The sequence below is a fragment of the Heteronotia binoei genome, chromosome 12, assembly GCF_032191835.1.
Source record: "Heteronotia binoei isolate CCM8104 ecotype False Entrance Well chromosome 12, APGP_CSIRO_Hbin_v1, whole genome shotgun sequence".
NCBI lineage: Eukaryota > Metazoa > Chordata > Lepidosauria > Squamata > Gekkonidae > Heteronotia > Heteronotia binoei.
Genome location: NC_083234.1, coordinates 22,415,235 through 22,435,868, shown reverse-complemented (window position 1 = coordinate 22,435,868; position 20,634 = coordinate 22,415,235). Strand labels below are relative to the sequence as shown.

Sequence of the window (20,634 nt, the reverse complement as noted above, 5' to 3'; positions counted from 1 at the left end):
GTATTTTTTTAAAAAATCGGGGTTACATCAAAGACTTCACGGAAAAGTGGGTTCAAGGAACACTTTTAAAGAAGCGTAGCTTTTGACAAGTTCTGACCAGCAGTTCTAGATATAAAGGGAGGCATGAGAAAGGGCAGTTTCTTGGGAAGCAGGCAGAAAAGGATGTGCTAGAAGATGAGAACAGAAATAACAGATGGGGGGGGGAGGCCACTGAGGACTTATGGCAAGAATGAAGAATTTGTGCTGGATCTGATAAAGGACAGAAAGTCAGCATAGTCACTTAAAGGAGGAACGTTTATTGCTCTGTCAACAAATGTTCCTCCTGGCAGAAACTTAGTGATGAGGTGACCAAGGATGACACAATGGAAGACTAAGCAGAAAGAGATTAAAGCAATCAAGGACAGAGATCTCCAACATAAAGCATGAACCAAGCGGACACCTGACAGAGGGGGAAGGGCGTACAATGAAGTGGAAGTAACTAACAGATTCAGATGGGTAGCTGTGTTGGTCTGAAGAAGCAGAATGAAGTTTGAGTCCAGTGGCACCTTTTAAGAACAAGTTTCATTCAAGAAGAAGAAGAAGATGATATTGGATTTATATCCCGCCCTCCACTCCGAAGAGTCTCAGAGCAGCTCACAATCTCCTTTACCTTTGTCCCCCACAACAGACACCCTGTGGGGTGGGTGGGGCTGGAGAGGGCTCTCACAGCAGCTGCCCTTTCAAGGACAACCTCTGCCAGAGCTATGGCTGACCCAGGGCCATTCCAGCAGGTGCAAGTGGAGGAGTGGGGAATCAAACCCGGTTCTCCCAGATAAGAGTCCGCGCTCTTAACCACTCCACCAAACTGGCTCTCCTAAGGTATAAGCTTTTCTGTGCACGCACACTTCTTCAGAGACAAAGAACTGGAAATTACCAGTCCATAAATAAAGGATGAGCAAAAATTAGCATACAGCATAATGATGATGTTTGGCAGATTCAAGGACCGAACAGGAACAACAAGCTTAGTTTATATTTGGGGGGAAACACTGTGAAGGAAATAAATATTTCAAAACTGGAGACTGATGGGCAGATGTATCCTTAATTGTGGAATGCTGAAGGTAAGGCTAATGTAACATAATGAACAGGAGAATGCAATGTAATTTGGAATGGTCTCTCTCTCGGCTTGGCTTCGCGAACGAAGATTTAAGAAGGGTGCAATAGTCCACGTTTGCTGCAGGCTCGCTGGTGGCTGACAAGACCAATGTGGGACAGGCAGGTCCGGCCACAGCGGCTGCAGGGAAAAGTCTGATTTAGGGTTGGTCCTGTAGCAGTGCGATTCTTCCTCAATCTCCTTTTGTCCTCAAGACCAGCTATGCGTGCGTTCTCAAAGGAAGAGACAGCCTGGTGGATGGTGTGCCTCCATGCTTTGCGATCTGAGGCTAGGTCAGACCACTGGTGATGGTTGATGTGACAGGTGCTAAGGGATTTCTTCAAGGAGTCCTTGTACCTCTTCTTCGGTACCCCTCTATTTCGATGACCGGTGGAGAGTTCACCATACAGGGCAATCTTGGGAAGGCGGTGGTTTTCCATCCTAGAAATATGCCCTGCCCAGCGCAGCTGCGTCTTCAACAGCAGTGCCTCAATGCTGGTAACCTCCGCCCGCTTGAGGACTTCAGTGTTGGTCACAAAGTCACTCCAGTGGATGTTGAGGATGGTGCGAAGGCAGCGCTGATGAAAGCGCTCAAGGAGTCGCAGGTGATGACGGTATAAAACCCACGATTCGGAGCCGTAGATGAGGGTTGTCATCACAACCACTTTGTAAACATTGATCTTTGTGCCTTTTTTCAGATGCTTGTTGCTCCACACTCTTTTGTGCAGTCGGCCAAAGGCACGGTTTGCCTTTGCCAGCCTGTTGTCAATCTCCTTGTCGATCTTGGCATCTGAGGAGATGATGCACCCCAGGTAGCTGAACTGCTGGACTGTCTTCAGAACTGATTCACCCACAGTGATGCAGGGGGGGTGATAATCTTCCTGGGGTGCAGGCTGGTGGAGAACTTCTGTCTTCTTCAGACTAACTTCTAGGCCGAATAGCTTGGCAGCCTCTGCAAAGCAGGACATCATATGCTGCAGAGCTGATACCGAGTGGGAGACGAGTGCAGCATCATCAGCAAACAGCAGCTCTCGGATGAGTTTTTCCATTGTCTTGGAGTGTGCCTTTAGTCGCCTCAGGTTGAACAGGCTGCCATCGGTGCGATAGCGGATGTATACACCGTCGTCATCATCTAGATCTACTGCGGCTCTTTGAAGCATCATGCTAAAGAAGATCGTAAAGAGAGTTGGCGCGAGAACGCAGCCTTGCTTTACACCTGTGCCTATTGGGAAGGGCTCTGAGAGGTCGTTGCAGTGTCTGACTTGGCCTCGCTGGTCTTCGTGTAGCTGGATGATCATGCTGAGGAACCTTGGGGGACATCCTAAACGTTCCAAGATTTGCCACAGGCCTTTCCTGCTAACGGTATCGAAAGCTTTGGTAAGGTCGACAAAAGTCACATACAGAGCCTTGTTCTGTTCCCTGCATTTCTCTTGGAGCTGCCTGAGAACAAATACCATGTCGGTGGTGCTCCTGTTAGCTCTGAAGCCGCACTGGCTCTCTGGGAGGAGTTCTTCTGCAATGGCGGGCACCAGTCTGTTCAGGAGTATTCTGGCAAGGATTTTGCCTGCGATGGAGAGCAGGGTTATCCCCCGGTAGTTGGAGCAGTCTGACTTTTCCCCTTTGTTCTTGTATAGGGTGATGATGATTGCATCGCGAAAGTCCTGTGGTAATTTGCCTTGTTCCCAGCAGGTGACAAGTACTTTGTGAAGTGAGCTATGTAGTACTGTGCCCCCATGCTTCCAGATCTCTGGTGGAATTCCATCAACTCCCGCTGCCTTGCCACTTTTCAGTTGCTTGATGGCTTTAACAGTCTCTTCTAGGGTGGGGATCTCATCCAACTCTGTTTTCACCGGTTGAAGTGGGGTGAGGTGGATTGCTGAATCTTGAACTACACGGTTGGCACTGAAGAGAACCTGAAAATACTCCGACCACCGGTTCAGTATGGATGCCTTGTCTGTGAGGAGCACTTGGCCGTCTGCACTATGCAAGGGACTCTGAGCCTGATATGATGGACCATATACTGCCTTCAGGGCTTCGTAGAACCCTCTTAAATCACCAGTGTCTGCACACAGCTGGGTTCTCTCTGCAAGCTTGGTCCACCACTCGTTCTGAATGTCTCGAAGCTTGCGCTGGAGGTTGCTACATGCAGCGCGAAAGGTTGCTTTTTTCCCAGGACAGGAGGGCTGAGCAAGATGTGCTTGGTAGGCAGATCTCTTTTTTGCCAGTAATTCTTGGATCTCTTGATTGTTCTCATCAAACCAGTCCTTGTTCTTCCTTGTGGAGAACCCGAGGACTTCTTCAGAGATCTGCAGGACAGTAGTTTTTAGGTGTTCCCAGAGTGCTTCTGGAGAAGGGTCTGTGGGGCAACTGGGGTCCTCAATTCTTGACTGGAGTTTTGCCTGGAAGGCAGCTTTAACTTCAGCTGACTGGAGGCTGCCAACCTGAAACTTCCTCCGAGGGATACCTCCTCTCCTGGGTGTGGGTTTAAAGTGAAGACGGAGATTGCAGCGTACAAGACGATGATCCGTATGACATTCTGCGCTGGGCATTACTCGGGTGTGTAAGACATCTCGAAGGTCTCTCTGGCGCACCAGAATGTAGTCGATAAGGTGCCAATGCTTGGACCGTGGGTGCATCCAGGTTGTCTTCAGACTGTTCTTCTGCTGGAAGATAGTGTTGGTGATGGTGAGCTGGTGCTCCATGCAGAATTCTAGTAGGAGGCGCCCGTTGTCATTGCAGTTGCCAATGCCGTGTTTGCCAAGTACTCCTTTCCAGGCTTCCGAGTCTTTACCTACTCTGGCATTGAAGTCGCCAAGGATGATCACCTTGTCCTCTGTAGGGGTCTTCCGTACGAGGTTGCGTAGATCAGCATAGAACTTGTTCTTTTCTGCAGGATCTGCTTGAAGGGTTGGGGCATACACACTGAAGAGTGTTGCATGCTGCTTGTTTTGAAGTGGGAGGCACATGGACATGATGCGATCTGAGTGACCTGTTGGCAGGTTTTCGAGTTTGGAGGCAATGGAGTTCCTGACCATGAAGCCAACGCCAGAAAGGCGGCTCTCAGCCTTTGACTTACCCGACCAGTAGAGGGTATAGCCAGCACCGTGTTCTTGAAGACTACCTTCCTCAGGGAAACGGACCTCACTGAGAGCTGCTATGTCGATATTCAACCTGAGAAGTTCGTGGGCAACTAGAGCAGAGCGTCGTTCAGGGCGACCACTGCCTACTGTGTCAAGCATGGTTCTGATGTTCCAACACGCAAGCTTTAGTCTCTGCACACTTTGTGAGGCAGGTGCATGCCTTTTCTTTGTTGTTATTTTTCGACCGCAAGTAAGGATGCCCGTTGACCGCGGCTAGCCAACTGGGGTGGGGGAGACGAGCTTTGTTTAGGCCACCTTTTCTAGGCCCCTCTCCGTGTGGAGCAAGCAGTGCTGTCCCTAGATAAGGCTGCTTGGTCGTTCAGGGTGCTGCCGAAAAATGCTTTCATCTCCGGGTTAGCATTAGGCGACCAATACCCTGAACCGCCTACATGCAGGATCGGGACTGCGGCTTCCAGTGGCACCTTCCACCTGCCGTTTCGCCCCTTGCCCATCGCTGCAGGACTTGATGCGTTGTGTGTTGTGTGTGTGGATATGCCCTTCAGGCCTGCGCAGAGGAATTTTTTAGGTGAAGCGCAGTGTGCGCGGTACTGGCTCCACCCTTTCACCTGGGGGTCATCTGCCATGGCCCAGTAAGCCGGGACGCCGGCAGCGAGTCCTCCAGGTGGTAGGTGTTACATTAACGAGCTCTATCTGCCCGGGTTTGATGTTAGAGTTTTCCTTCTCTTAGGCTGGCGAGGTTGGTGGGCCCAGCCTGCCCATCCGGTTATACCGCCGGACATTCGGTCGCACCATGACGTAGCAAACTCTGTGAAAACGGGGGGGACCAGCGAGAAGGTGTTGCTACGGATGCAGTAATGCAGGAGAGGCCATTGCAGTGACCATCTGCCAGGCATAGCCAGACAGTGACCACGCGGCGTTCACTACACCGGGAGAGGAGAGGCTATGTATTGCGCATGCACTTTCCCTGGGGGGGTAGGATTCCCAGAGGGAGCCCACCCCCCACCCACCCTTGGAATGGTAAACTGGGATATATTTCTCTCTTCTGTGAACAGGAGAGAACTCTTCACAGCCAATTGCCCCACTTCAAAAAAGAAGATATTATAAGCTCATGCTTGAGAGGAGATGGATGGAGTGTAATGGCAGGGCCTCCATTAACTACTCTCAGGAATCCACAATTAAGAATACATCCGCGCACCAATCTCCAATTCTGACATATTTCCTTCACGATGTTTTCCCCAAAATATAAACTAAGCTTGTTATTCCTGTTTGGCCCTTGAATCTGTTAAACATCTTTATTATGCTGTATGCTAATTTACTGCTCATCCTCTACATGTATGGACTGGCAATTTCCACTTCATTGAATCTGAAGTGTGCATGCACGCAAAAGCTTATACCGTGAATAAAACTTTGTTGGTCTTAAAGATGCCACTGGACTCAAACTTTGTGCTATCTGACAGTTGTTGAAGATGCTCATGCACAGAGTGCATGCATGCGTGTCTGTAATACCATCAAGTTACACCCAATTTATGGCAACCCCACAGGGTTTTCAAGGCAAGTGATTAAGCAGAGGTGGTTTGCCATTGCTTTCCTTTGCAAAATCTTCCTTGGTGGTCTCCTATATAAGGCTTAGCGTCTAAGATCTGACTTGAGTGGGGTATTCCACACCATTCCACATGAGTAGAGGGAGGAGTTAACACTGCAGCCAGCCAAGTTGATTCCCCCCCTCCAATTTTTAAATCATCATTCCTACATAATAGTGTTGTAACAACTATTTACTTCAGTCAATCCCACCTTTCGGGGGGGGGGGGAGGAGAGGCTGAACGTTGTTTTCCTCTTCTCTTATTTATGCTCGCAAGCTCCATGAGGTAGGTTAAGCTGAAAGTGTGTGAGTGGCCCAAGGACATCAGCAAGTTCCCAAGGCCAAACGGGGAAATGCACCTGATTCTCCCAGATCCTAGGCACTCTAACCACTATGAGTGCTCTAACCACTACTCCACACTGGTTCTCAATAAACATTTGTAAGAGGAGTAGCAATTCTGGCTTAGTAAAAAAAGTTAAACTCCCTTTCCTAACCTACCAACAGCTGATCAAGCATTTTTTTTCATGACAAGTGACAGAGCACCCAGAAAATAGGAAGCAATTAATTTTGCTTGAAAACAATGGAGCCAATAAACTGATGGAAGAAGCTCGGTTTTTGCTAAAGGAGACTTTAGACATGTAGCACGATTTTGCCTGTGGTTATGGATCTGTATGAAGAATATAAAACGTCATTAACTGCCATCTGGAACCTCCATTTCAATTGAACCACCATTTCAATTCCACTTGCAGAAGAATACAGAAGGGAGTTGGATGGGCTGAGCAGCACAAAGGGTTATTGTGTGGAACAGCATTGCTCTTAAATACATTATGTATTGAAGAAAGAGAGGGTGCAAAAAAGAAAGACCAACAACTTCAAAACAAAAACAACTTTATGAACAATATAAGACTTGTAGTTCATACAATAACTTGCCAGAATACTCTTGGAATATGATTATTAATCTCAGCAGACTTGAATTTGTGGTTTTACAGACAGCAAGTTCAAGAAGAACTTCATTCCAATATTGCAGTATTTCCTCCAACAGCATCTCTACCTCACTTAACCATAAGCATGCACTTACTTTTCATTAAAATGCCACCCTGTGCCTAGAATAACTTCCATCAATAGGTTCTCCAAAGGGCAATACAGATCTCCATTTTGAAAAGCTGCTTTAATTGCATTATAAAAATTAAGAAGTAATTTATAGTGCCTGGCAAAGGGGGATCTGGTCCTTGCCAGCTTAACTGGGTTTTCTTGGGTTCTGAAAAGCCATTAGTCTAAGCGTCTACAGGCGGCACTCTTGTAATGATTACAAAGTAATTGCTATGTAAATCTGCTCCAAGTGATTTATTTAATTTTTGCACTCCCGATACACCTCTTCTTTGAGATCTCTTAATTCTTTCCTCTAGGGCAAACTGCGTCAGTAGTTAGTTACCAACATGATAAAAATGGAAATCTGCTTGCTGGAAGAGATTCCAAGCCAGTTTCAACCTTTGTACTTCTAGTTTCAATGCAATTATGTAGCAATAAGAAAACTACCTGGAATTCTATTCAAAGACCTTTTGCCCCTTTATACTTATTTCAGAACTATAATCCTAGTGCAGTCTAGATACCTGGAACTATTTATTGCCTTTAAATACTTCTCTGTGGCAGGAACACTCAAAGCAGTTTATGATTAAAAACAGTGAAACACAAAGCAATTACAGAAAAGAAATTTTCTACTGGAGTTCTCATTTTTTGACCTTCTTTATCACAGGACACACAAGTCTTTCAAGAGCATCCTAGGAAGGCGGAGAAAGGGACTACCACAGCTAAACTCTCTCAGGCCACTGGTCATCTCTTCAAGACCTGTGAAGAATGAACTTCTTGGCCTGGGCTTCTAGATGAGAAGTCAATAGTTACCTTAGGGCCTGCCTGTGCAACTGGTTAGTTTTGAATGAAACATCATTCAACTTACAAAACAAACTAGGGCACAGATTCTAAAGAAGCCAAGACATGATGGCTCAAAAACATCTAATTAGCTAAGGTATCTCAGTTCATTTAACTGTAGTGCTGTCACATTATTAAGGAATTCCTCATGTTAATGTACACTTATGTTACTCCAAGTCCACTGTGTTTGATTCTTTGTATGAAAGTTGTTTGGGGGTTGTAATTCTACCTCTCTTCCCATCTCCAGCATATTCACAGTTACATATTTTTACTCTGCTCTCCTCCTCAGTAGGGGCACACAGTAACATAGTTCTCCCCTCTTCTCTGTTTTATCCTCACAAAAACTCTAAGTAGGTTGGGCCATTCAATTTCAGCCCAGTGAGCTTTTGCGGAAGAATGGAGGCTTAAAACAAGTTCTCCCAGACCCTAGTTCAGTACTCTAACCACAACACCATGCTGGCTTGTATTGTGGGATGCGCTAGAAAACCAGGCCAAGCTGACTCAAGCAACAGCAACAAGGAACTCCACAAAATCACTTTAGAAAGAAATCGGTTGATTAAGAGAAGTTATGAAATAATTATTCAACCCTCAGTGCCACAATTCCCAGTGCCTCAGTTCCTAAATGATGAGTTTAATGGGATTTCGACAGGATAAGATATACTCTTTCTCCATCAGTAATGTGTTACTAGCCTTGTATTTGCCTCATAAGAACATAAGAAGAGCCCTGTTGGATCAGACCAATAGTCCATCTAGTCCTGTCTCACACAGTGGCCACTCAGTTCCTCCAGAGGTCTAACAACAGGGCACAGAGGCCGAGGCCTTCCCCTGATGTAGCCTCCTGGGTCTGAGATTCAGGGGCTTAGTGCCTCAGAAAATGGAGGTTCTCCTCAGTCACCATGGCTAGTAGCCACTGACAGACTTATCCTCCATTAATCTATCTAATCCCCTTTTAAAGCCGTTTATTCTTGTGGCAATCACTACATCCTTGGACAGCAAATTCTATATTTTAATCACCCTCTGTGTAAAGCAGTATTTCCTTTTGCCCATCATGAACAGACTGAGCTGGCATCAGTAACTGGACAACATCAGGTCCTGACAGTATCTTCTAACATGGTCTCAGAAAACAGTGATAGCCCATCTACATTATGAGGGATTTCTTACTTTATTGTTCAAACAGAGAAAAGAGAAGAGACTGGATTTATATCCCACATTTCACTACCTGAAGGAGTCTGAGCGGCTTACAATCTCCATTCCCTTCCCCTCCCCCCAACAGATACCCTGTGAGGTAGGTGGGGCTAAGAGCTCTACCATACTGTTATTTCCAGAATAGCTTCTGACGGAGTTATGACTGATCCAAGGTCACTCCAACAGCTGCATATAGAGGAGTGGGAAGTCAAACCCAGTTCTCCCATATAAGAGTCCACGTACTTAACCACTGCATCAAACTAGCTCTGTACCAAAGACTGTGTCAATGAACAAGAGAAGGAAGATGCACCACATGAAAGCATACAAGTGGCCCTGTACTTATTCTTTGTCCCTCTCCTCCTATTTTACACTATCAGGTTGTGTTATCTATTTGTCCAATTGTTCTCTTGCTTTTCTCTGTTGAAGAGAAATGAAGATTAGACACTACAATACTCCCATTTTTCTCTACTCTAAGCAGGGGACAACTAGTTATTTTGTTCTTCAAAAACTGATGAACCAATTAATTGTAGTCATACTATGCAGGGTTAACACTGTAGTCACAGAGGTATTCAGTAACAAAGAAACTGCTGGATTAGCTTCGTCACAAGTCTTCATTCAAGCATGGCACAAAATCTCTTAACCATTCCACGTATCTTAATAAAGTGATTAAAGAGTTAAGAATAACTAATAGGTATGTCAGATTCCATTTCCAAGTGAGTTTTGTGTCTCACTGAAAGGCCTGAAAAATCCCCTTGGAGTTTATCAGAGTGTGCGATCTTGGAATATAAACTCTAAAAGCAATGTAAAGAGCACCTGTTCTATGTTTATTCATGTTCTATACACATGAATAAACATATGGAGCAGAGGTCCACCAATGGCTATTAAGCATAAAGTACAAATGGAACACTATATCTGGGGCAGTGATACTGTGTATTCTTGGTGCTTTGGGGAGGGGGAGTGGGAGGGCTTCTGGAGTTCTGGTCCGGCTGGTGGACCTCCTGATGGTACCTGGGTTTTGGCCACTGTAGTATGGATGGGATGAGCCACTGGCCTGATCCAACACGGCTTCTCTTATGTTCTTAACTGCTTCCTAACTTTCAAAACTGCATAGGGAAGCTATTCGTGACTGAATCAGAAAAACAATCTCCATCAAAGACAGTGAGCACTCACTGCTTTCCCAAAATTATATACAAAATTAGTTTTAAAAAAGAATGGAATAACAGCAGTATATCAGCTATAGTTTCTGTTTTCAAAAAGACCTAGCTATCAATGTGCTGACTCCACACATTTAGTAAATTAATGAGTTGATCTGGAGGGCAAATTGGTTAGAGCATGGCTGAACTCTAGATCTCTTTCAGCCCATGGCTAGGAAAATGGTGAAAAATTTTAATTATGTTTTCCTAGAACCAAGATGGAAACATCACATTAAACTCGACTGTTTATTGAGGGTTTTCAATTTGCTGAATAAAAATATTCTTACCATTTGAGTTTCAGTACCAAGTATAGGAATAAATTGTCTGAAGTTTCAGCACCTGAACTATGAACAATAGTTGCACTTACACTGTCATCAAGAGTATCATGTTAATTTCAACACAGAAATATTTCTTTTAATAACAAGTTGTACAGGATAAAGCAACTCAGCTGGTGCTTGCCACTGGAGTGAGGGGAGCTTATGCTGAAAACATTTAGTTTCTGACCAGGGCCTCTATACACCTTAGACCTCATTGGTGCAACTGCACAGATGACCACTTGAAGAAAACCAGTTACAGGTAAGCAACCTGTCCTTATTTTGATTAGAGTTGCAAAGAAATACAGCAATGTCATTATTTTGTATTCCCAAGGAACTCACATTTAACAGATTAGCAGCACAACCCTACACAGAGTTATTCCAATCTAATGATTTAAATTGGTATTAGACTGGAATAACTCACTTTCTACAAGTTTGCAAAAGCTGCATCTCTGGTGACCTCTTGAAGCCCAATATTTAAATGATGAAGGAAACCTAGGACAGAACAAAATTAGAAAACCGAGCTTCGTTCAGCAACCAGGTTTTTCAGAAATACTTTAACAGAGCCCCGGTTACCAAGTCTTCCAAACCAAAAGGCTGCACAAAGGAGTATTTAAAAAAAATTAATATGCATCTCTATCTCATATTTTTGTCAACAATATGCACACGCACACAATGTGGCAATCAGGAACCCCAGCTTTTAAAGAACGGAACCCTTTTGCTATCATCAAATGATACTGGTCATTTTGAACCTGGTGGCAGGAAGACAACAGATCTTCAGTCACACCTATAGCACTGTCTTTTACAGCCTCACTCCGGTACAGCACATATTTGGAATGAGGAAAAGCCCAGGTACTGTTACTAGGAAAATAAAAATGAACTGTCCATTGCCCAATATGCTCAAAATTCCTGGGTAGTTGAGGCAGTGGTAGCGAAACAGCTCCAGATGTTCCTGGATGACACGCTGGCCCTAGACCCCTTCCAATCCAAGTACTGCCCTGGCCACAAGGCTTAGAAAGTGCTAGTTGCTCTCACAGATGACTTTCACAGAAAGCTGGATCAAGGCATGGCCAACCATGACCTGCTGAATCACCACCTTGTCAATGTTATCTCCTTTCTCCAAAACTAGGGACAGAGAGTAACACTGGGGACAGAGAGTAACCCTAAGGGAGAAGGTTTCACCACAACACTCTTTGGTGTATGGTGTCCTCCAAGGGGCTATTCTCTCCCCACTGTTATTTTAACATCTTTATGGGCCCCTTTGCCCAACTGGAGCAGAGCTTTGGGCTAGGGTGTCACCGGTACACTGATGACACCCAGCTATGTCTGTAGATGAATGGTCAGCCAAATGCTGCCCCAGATAGTCTGACCAAGGGACTGGAGACCATGGTTGATGGAAGCCCTGCATTTCAGGTGACAATGGGCTATACATTGAAATAAATAAATATCCAGAGTTCTGAAATCATAACAGGCTTTAGTTGTTACAATGCTAGCTTAGACTTCATGAAAAACTGCAAGCAAATTCTTACGCTTTCTATGTAAACAAAAAATTAGTTGGATACCATGATGATAAAATTTCTCTTTCTAAAGACATGTTTATCATCATAAAGACACCATAACTGTGACATGGCACACCCTGAATACAAGCTATTGTTTTCCAAAATGGAAACACAAGGGACTTAGGTACCATCTATATACTGGCATGGCATAGGAATTTGGCATAGTATTGGAATGCATCTAAAATGGTTACCGTTGTTCTGTCTGTTGTTCTATGTAACTTCTCTTAACCAGGATTTTGCTCCCCAATTCTAATTTCTAATGCCACTGAAATCCACCAGATATAACACAAACCTCAAATGCAACCCTATAATTCAAAGCAGACATTTCTTATTTTGTTAAGGATTTAGTACCACCCCACCCCCACCCCCCAAACACAGAGTTATCCTTCCATATAGAAGGCAAGGGATTCTACTTAAAATTCTGAATGCATGTATAAGCTAACTGTATTTTTAACAAAGCAAAGTACTCACATGCTGCATTGTATTAATCATCTGAATGGAAAGATTTCAATGTTTATTAAAAGTGACAGTGAGCAACAGCACAAATTCTGGACAACAATTAGGGAGACAAAACAAAATAAGAACTCAAATGAATCCCTGAAATAGGACCAAAAATATAGGGTTGTACAGCATCCTTCTCCATTTTTCAACTTTAGGAATTTCACTACCAGAACTCTTCTCTTTAGAGACAGCAGCAGAAACCAGCATCCTCAGAATACATTTGTATCTTCATTAGGTGGCTGTGTTTTAAAACACAGTTGCACCAGCCTACCCAACATAGATCTTGGAGACAGGCCATTAAAAAAAAAAAGACAGCAGCGTTTGCCTTTATCGCTCCCCCTCAGATACAGTGTCATAAGTTATAATTAGTCTCACCAAATAAACCATTATGAACAGCAAACTCTGTAACAGGGGTGGCCAAACATGCTTAACATAAGAGCCACAAAGAATAAATGTCAGAGGAGGAAGGGAAGGGGAACACGTATGTCATCGTATTTTAACCTATTTAGAGGTCCAGGCTAACCTGCTTAAGGGTCTGGATTTGGAGTAATGGTCTCTCACTGCTAACTTCCTATGCTAGTCATATTATCGTGTAACAGCATAAGATAAACCATAATTGGCACATTCTCTCAGTTCAACTTGTTTCTAGGCCTGTCGTTTTATGCATGATCTTCTAGACAATCTGATTTTAGGAAGAAAGTTGTGATTTTTTTAATCTACAGAACTATGACCCAGAGAAAGCAATACACAAAACTTAGTCACAGCAACCTTTTTGCACGTTAGGGCAACTGATTCATAAATTGCAGGATGATTTCAATTAGCTAGTATGTTATGAGTAAGCTCTAATTTCTAGGCACAGGAGAACAAGACCATTAATTTCAACCTTGGTGTTAAATCTTCTCGTCTGTGCTAAATACTTAAACAGCTATAACCAGGCGAGATAAGAACTGGAGTCTTAATACACCTGCAGATATGGAAAATAGCTTTTTTGGCTAGTGTTTCACAATACTGCATTGAAGCAGAATTGAAGTGCTTGAAAAAAAATATATAAACTAGCAAAAATATTTATAGGGAACAGTCTACTCAAGACGTAGGACCCAAACAAAAAAGATGTGCTGAGGACAAAAAATAGATGTGAAAGGAAATATTTTAAGAATGGGGCTAGCGTTAATACACACAAGAAAATGGAACTAATGAAGCAACACGCAGCAGCTATATGCTACTTATAGGACTTCAAGGGTAAAGTTACTGACTCAAAACATATTGAGCAATTGAGCACAATGAGCTGTCTACTATAAAAGGGGCTGAACGCATAAAGTGTATAGCTAAAGGCTATAAGCAAATTGCACATTCTGATTTAGAAGACACTATTAAAGCTTGGAAGTCGCCATTTCAACAGGATGTGGTATTACATCAAAACTGTATTTTGGCAGGATATCCAGCTCCTGCTTTTATTACTTGCATGATGCCTTTCAAAGAAAGCAACTTCTTTTAATACAAGAACAGCTGGTCAATAGGTTGGCACAATTCTAACGTATTCCAGAAAACTTACTGGAACAAGTTAAGTAAACAATACCATAAAGCTTTTGAACACCAGAACCAAACTATAATTCCAAATTATGTAAACTTTCCAGACAAATTGCTTGCATGCTGCAACAAGTGAAGTCAAAATAAGCCTAGTTGAGAACAGTTTCATTGTCTTTAATTCATGAGCTGCTGGATCTAATCTGGAACTCAGCATTACTTTGAGCTTGCAAAGATCAGAGGCCGTGTGTTAAATTAAATGGAGCAGGTACTTTGATAAAGTATGCATAAGAAAGCTATAAATTCTCAACTAAAACTGCAGCTCTAAATCAACCATTTCAGCCTGACCTCTTCAAAGGCACCATAACAGACAGATTTGTTTCAGGGTAGACAAACATATTAGCACAAACTGGTAAACATCCAGTTCTATAGCTCATTTTATCTATTACTGCATTTCAAAGTTCCACAAACTGAGAAAATGTGCATCAGAGCTAATAACCATATAAAAACAGAAATTTCCATTTAAATAAACAAGAGATTGAGATTCTCTTGGGACACTTTAACTTGCAAATGAAGTTACAGCCTTCTGACATTACTGCAGAACACCATCACACCTCTCTAACTGAGAGCTTTTTCATTACATGGTTCCCCCTTTCCTGTTGATTCTGTACCCATACTGCTTCAGTTTATTCCCTATTTCCACATTCATATTTGCGCATTTAGTCTGCACTTCTGGTTCTCCCCCCACCCTCCTCATTTTTCCTTGTTTTTTGTGACCACTTTTATACAGATATTTTTCCGGGAACCAACTGGCTTTTTGCTCATGCCTAATATTTATGTTGGTTTTCTTTGTCCCTCCCGCTGTTCAAAGATTGGCCTGTAGTGGCCAAACCAAAGCTTCTCTCCCCCTGAAAATGAGTGATTTTTTAATAACAAAAAAGCACTAAAATATCAATACACCACTGGAGAATTATAACAATAGGTTTAGGTGGTTATCTAGCTCATTCCCTCACAGAATATAGAGCAAACCAATTCCAGTCCTTGTTGATTAACTCCCAAGAAAGTCAGGAGTAACTTGATCATGCAGAAGAGTTGTGAGCATGATAACTGTTTATCTGGCTCTACACCAACTGTGCTAGTTACCAATGTGCAGCTATATTCAATTCAAGCAGCAAGAACTAGCCTTTAAAACATTTCCTAGCCTCAGACAGACACAGCTAAAAGACCACCTCCTCCATTTGAATCCACATGCGAACTGTGATGAAAATCAGATTCTGATTACACTTTCTCAATAAGACTGATTTCTCAATCGGCTTCTGATTATACCTTCTCAATAAGGTATATCAGCTATTTGAATGTTAACTTTATAGATTTACTGCCTGATGTTTTATGGAATGGTTCAGTTATCCAACATGTTGTAAGCTGTTCTGAGCCCACTTGCAGGGTAGGATGGGATGTAAATCTCAAAAATAAATCAATAAACAATTCCTTGTGAATACAAGGAATGCAAGAAAGACAGCTTGACCAGTAGCCGGTTCTACATTATAGGACCATTTTCCCAAAGAGGTACAAAAACACACCCTTAATTTTCCAGAAAGGCTGCAAGACTTTCCTCTTTCAACTAGCAATTAATTATCTGGATGGTAAGGTGCTTTTTATTTCTGCCTTTTGAAAGTCTGGATTAAAAGCAGATGTTTGTTTTTTTCCCTAGAGTGTTTTGAATGATTTTATAGTTTTTTAAAAATACTTTTAAATACAAGCAAGGTGAAAGACGTATACCTTAAAACAAATCAACTGCCTGTCTGTATGCAGTGCTGGGCCTGATCCAGTTACCCCATAACTATCATCTCAGAGGTACTTGGAGAAGTAGAAACTGTGATAATAAAACTTCCTAACAGGCTGCAGAGCTGGATGTACAGGCTGTGCTTATAACAACATGGACCCTAGGAAGGCTAGTTCCTGATCAAGACGCTGCAATTATCAATGTATCTTCTTTGCCCCAAAATACTGCTTAAAGCAGCCTTGATACCTTATCTATTCAATGTAAGGCTAATTCAAGCAGAACCACACAGAGCCAGTGGATCAGCTCCTCCCCAGGGAGAAACAATCACACAATAGAGGCTACATTACTTTTGATGTTCCCTTTAATAATCTATTCAGAATCTGATTCACATTCAAACTCAGATACACACACTTCCAAACTAGAAACAGACATGTTATCGTTGGTAAACAGATTATGGGGTATTCTGGGGGCAGAGACTGGTTAATAAAGCGAAAGAAAATCCACCTAACGGATATATGCCAAATCAACTAAAAGAACTATATTGTCTTTTTTTCTCTACAGCAGAACTACAGTTCCTTACTTTCCCTGCAGGTTTTCATAGCCACTGCTGTAATTTCTCTCCTTTTCACAACTAAAATAATACCTGAAAGCTAGCATAACCAGTTGCTAACTATGCATAAAAAAACAGGCTTAGACAGAACTCTGATGATCCCCCACCCCACTACTACTATACAGTCAAAAACAGTAGACATTTCGAGGCCTCTCCAATACACTACCATCTTGAACTAGAACAGCACTGGAAGCATGAAAAAAAGGCAGGCTCGCCACTAATTTATTAAGCATCTCCTAGACAGGATACATGCAAGCAGCTGAACTAGTCCAAGATATGAGAAAGGAAGTGCCCTACAGCTGGAAGAGCTTTCAACAGGTGCAAAGGATTAATCCCATCATCAGGAAGCAATACTCAAATTCTCCACCAACATGCCCATGTAATTCGATAAGGGCTTTAGTTGGAATCCTTCGCCCCAGACTCACTGAACCTTGCTACCAACTGGGCAGCACACACAGCTTCAGACAGGTTACTCAAGACCACTTACGGCCACAGAACTACCATCACGTTACAAACCAATTCAAGAACCTGAAGAATTAAGTGAACTGAACTAGTCTTCAAATGTTTAATAGAAATATCGGCACAGCTACTTGGCAGAACTCCAAAGGACAAAATAAATGCAGGTATGCATGACACTTTTGCTCAAAAATAAAATGAATAAGGCAGAACCCAGGTAGGCTTCATGATCTCTGTGTAACGTGGACTTTTTTTTAAAAAAAATTTACCACTGCAGGAATGCTATAAGGATTTAAAATAATGACTGAAATGTGTTGCTGTGCTCTTTGAGAAGCTGTGCTAATGACAGGTATATGTGCTCCGGTGTCATGAAAGCAGACATAGTTCCAAGAATGACCTACACATTACATCTCCCTTCACTTGGCCAGCACAGTTAAACCAAAACATAAAAATAAAAATCAATACTCAGGAATGTACGGGCTTAGCTTGAAAACCTGTGCACCTATTAGGAAAAGCAAACACAAGAATTTCCCATACATAAGAATGCACCCATAATACTCTGAAAAACCTTAAAGATAATGCAGTGTGCAGCTTCTGAATGCAAGATTTAGCCAGAACTGATCAAGTAGCTGAGGCAGCCCCTGATGGATGCTTTTCTCGACAAAGTTGCTTTCCAACATAAGCTCCCAGGCCCATCTGACACTCACATTTCTTGTTCCTGTGCCAAGAATGCAGAGGTCAGTTCTCATACATATGTGCACACGCACACACAGAGAGGTAAAACAAAAGACTCAGATGGTTAACTCCAAAGCACAGCGATCTGAATTCCTAGCCTACTACTGGTGTATCTCGTCTTGAGCTCTAACTGAAGGCATTTTGTTTTTTATTCTAAAAAAGGTCTGGCAAGAACCAAGCCTGAATGAAGCACACACTGCCAGCCTTTCCCAGACATATTTTGAGAGTGCTAAAAAACCTTCACAAAAACAAACAAGACCTAGTTATAAAATGGCTCTGGCATGAGTGGGAGCAGGCTAAACCTACCCATCTTTGAACAAAGTATTGCTGCTGTAAATTTAGAAGTAACAGATAATCTGTCACTGCTTTACTAGGCTGTTGCCTTTGGGTAATAATGCATTAAACACGTACCAGAAGAACGAATACACTGCCCAATTTCGTGTCAAACATGAGACTCTAAAAACACACAGTTACAAGGAGGGCTGAGCATGCACATCAACAGAACTGAAGCCATTTAAGCCTTAAGGAAAGCGGAAAACTACGGTATTCAAAGAGGCACAGGAAAGGACTCAACCTGACACACCCATTAGTGCCATAATATTTTTCTCAATGGTTTCAGCCAGAGCTGAAGACTTAAAAAAAAAAAAAACCTACAGAATGGAAGCTTTCCATGTAAAAAATTAACGCAACTAAACCCACACCCAAAACTAGAAACAAGGAAGTGGTCTACTGGTTTGGATATTCCCCCACCACACCACAGAAATCCCAACCTGAGGTCTGCATGTGGGCCACCCCGCCCCCCTCTTCAGTATCGATCATCATGACAGACAGAGAAGGTAAGAGATTGATGGACTAATTATAAGAGAAGGAGGCGCATGATTCCCCCCCCCCCCTCACTGCTGTTGCAGGCTTCCCCTTCTTCCTTTGGGGAGCAGGAGAAGAAAGCAGGGGCTTTAGGGGGAGGTCAAACACCTCTAAGGGAAGATTTCTAGTCCAAGGTGGTGTTGCTGGGAAAACACCGCAAGGAGGGATGCTCAAGATGAGGGGAAGGGGAAAGACAGCAAACTGAGGACAGAGAGGAAGACATCGAGTGGGAGCATGAAGGGGGGGGGGGGAGGCAAGCCCCAGTAATTGAAAGGTGGGAAGTCAAAATGTGAGGGAGATGAGCAAAGAGTAATACAAATAGGCAGAACAGTGAATGAAAACAGTTAGTGTAAGCACTTGGACACCCTCCAAGCATTAGACACAGTGCTTCAAGGACTTACTGCTTTTTTGGGAGGGATGGGGACAAAACACCTCCCCAGAATCCAAACCTTGAGGAAAGAACTGCAGATTAAATTTAACACACACCTTGAGTGAGTCTGCCTGTTAAAAGTCGCCTTAAAACAAAGCCCAGCTTGATATTTCACAAATCGACAGCCAGAGAACAAACAACACTCCTCCCTTGCCTTTCCAAGCTGGGGCGAGGATTACGGAGACGACATACCTGGTGCACATTTCTCAACACACCAAGGTCTGGGTATACCCCCAGGGAACTCAGCGGGGCTTGCTTCCAAGTGGCCAAAGGCTTCCCCCTACACAGTGCAACCAGACAGGTACCCGTCCTAACGCCTACGCTTTGGGGGGGGGGGGGCAGCGAAGCGCTACACGAGACAACCAAGGACGCCCACTTGGATCGCTGGTGCGCCACGCTCATCACGGTCTCCATCGGCACCACAACGCTACACCAACTGAACAATACTGCGAAGGCAATACACCCGCGATCACCATCACCTCCACTTCCACGGCTCCTAATCCCAACCAGCAAAAGATCAGGGCTGCGATCAAATAAAAACCAACCAGCGGCCGCCACCAGCTCTGCTGGTATTTACCATTTGCACAGCAAGCACCAGCAGGGCTGCGTAAGTGCCACAATAACAGCAAGCAGTATAACATACTGTAGCCACTGTACGGCTGGAACGTCACCTTGCGCCGATCATTTTAGAATAACTGCACTACACTGCAAGGCTGGACTACCCCCAGCCTGTAAACCTGCGCTAATAACTGCGCTAATAATTGCACCATACTGCACGGCTGAACTACCCCCATCCTGTAAGCCTGCACTAATAATGGAGCTAATAATTACACTATATTGCATGGCAAGACTATCCCCATCCTGTAAGCCTGCACTAATAATTGCGCTAATAATTGCGCCAATTAATTGCACGACGGGAGGAGCCGTGGAAAAGCAAGCCCAGGTAAAGATGCTTCTCCGGATCAAGACAGCCCCCAAGGTCCAGCCACCTCAGCGCCAACCAACGCGAAGGGAGGGACAGGGAGCCCGCGGGATGTTGCCTTCTCCCTCCACCCTCGTCCTTTCCCCTCCGCCCACCCTTGAGGGACGCAGCAGCCGTACCTCGATGTAGCCGGCCAGCGTGGCCCCCGGGCCGGTGAGGGCCAGTAGGAGCAGCAGGGCCAAGCCCAACCACCCGCTGCCCGCCGCCGACGTCGTCGCCATCCCGCCCGCTTCGCGCGCGCTCTCTCCTGCTCAACCGTCTCCGCCGCCGCCCAAGAGGCAACTGCCGCGCGAGCCTCGACGCCGGCGGCTTGGTCACGGGGGAGAGGGCTCGTGGGCGGGGCCCGGGAGGAAAGGGGCGGAGACTCTTCTTCTCGGAGCCCCGCCTATCTCCCGAGCGCAGGTTGGGAAAGGGGAGGAGAAAGCTTCCCCCCAGGAACGAGAGGAGGGCGGGAGGGAAGAGGAAGGCGGACAGCTCGCTCCGCCAATGACAATGAGGGGAGGTGGGCGAGGCCCGCCTTCTCTCTGTTACAGATAAGCCCCGCCTTCCAGCGGCGGCCAATCGAGGACAAGGGGAATGAGAACGGAGGCCTCTGGCCAGAAGCGCGCATTGCGCAGAGGTTGGAGGGGGGATGACGTAGGCAAGCATGTGGGTAGCCGGGACGGATGTATTTGCAGCAACGTCACTGATTTGCATAAATTATCATGCTGAGGTCGCTTAATAATAATTTAAACAATTCCATGCTGGTTTGATTTTGAGTACT

At 44.3% G+C, this 20,634-nt stretch overlaps 1 protein-coding gene across 7 annotated transcripts in view; it reads right to left on the bottom strand.

The window, feature by feature from the left end:
* APLP2 (amyloid beta precursor like protein 2) overlaps window positions 1–20,204 on the bottom strand; it is an 80,017-nt gene extending 59,813 nt beyond the window's left edge. For all 7 annotated transcript variants that reach the window (XM_060251771.1, XM_060251773.1, XM_060251772.1 and 4 more), the window contains exon 1: window positions 19,991–20,204. In XM_060251771.1, the coding sequence (XP_060107754.1) occupies window positions 19,991–20,092 (102 nt within the window). In that variant the 5' untranslated portion in view covers window positions 20,093–20,204. The remainder of the gene's footprint in view (window positions 1–19,990) is intronic.
* Window positions 20,205–20,634: the final 430 nt, after the last annotated feature.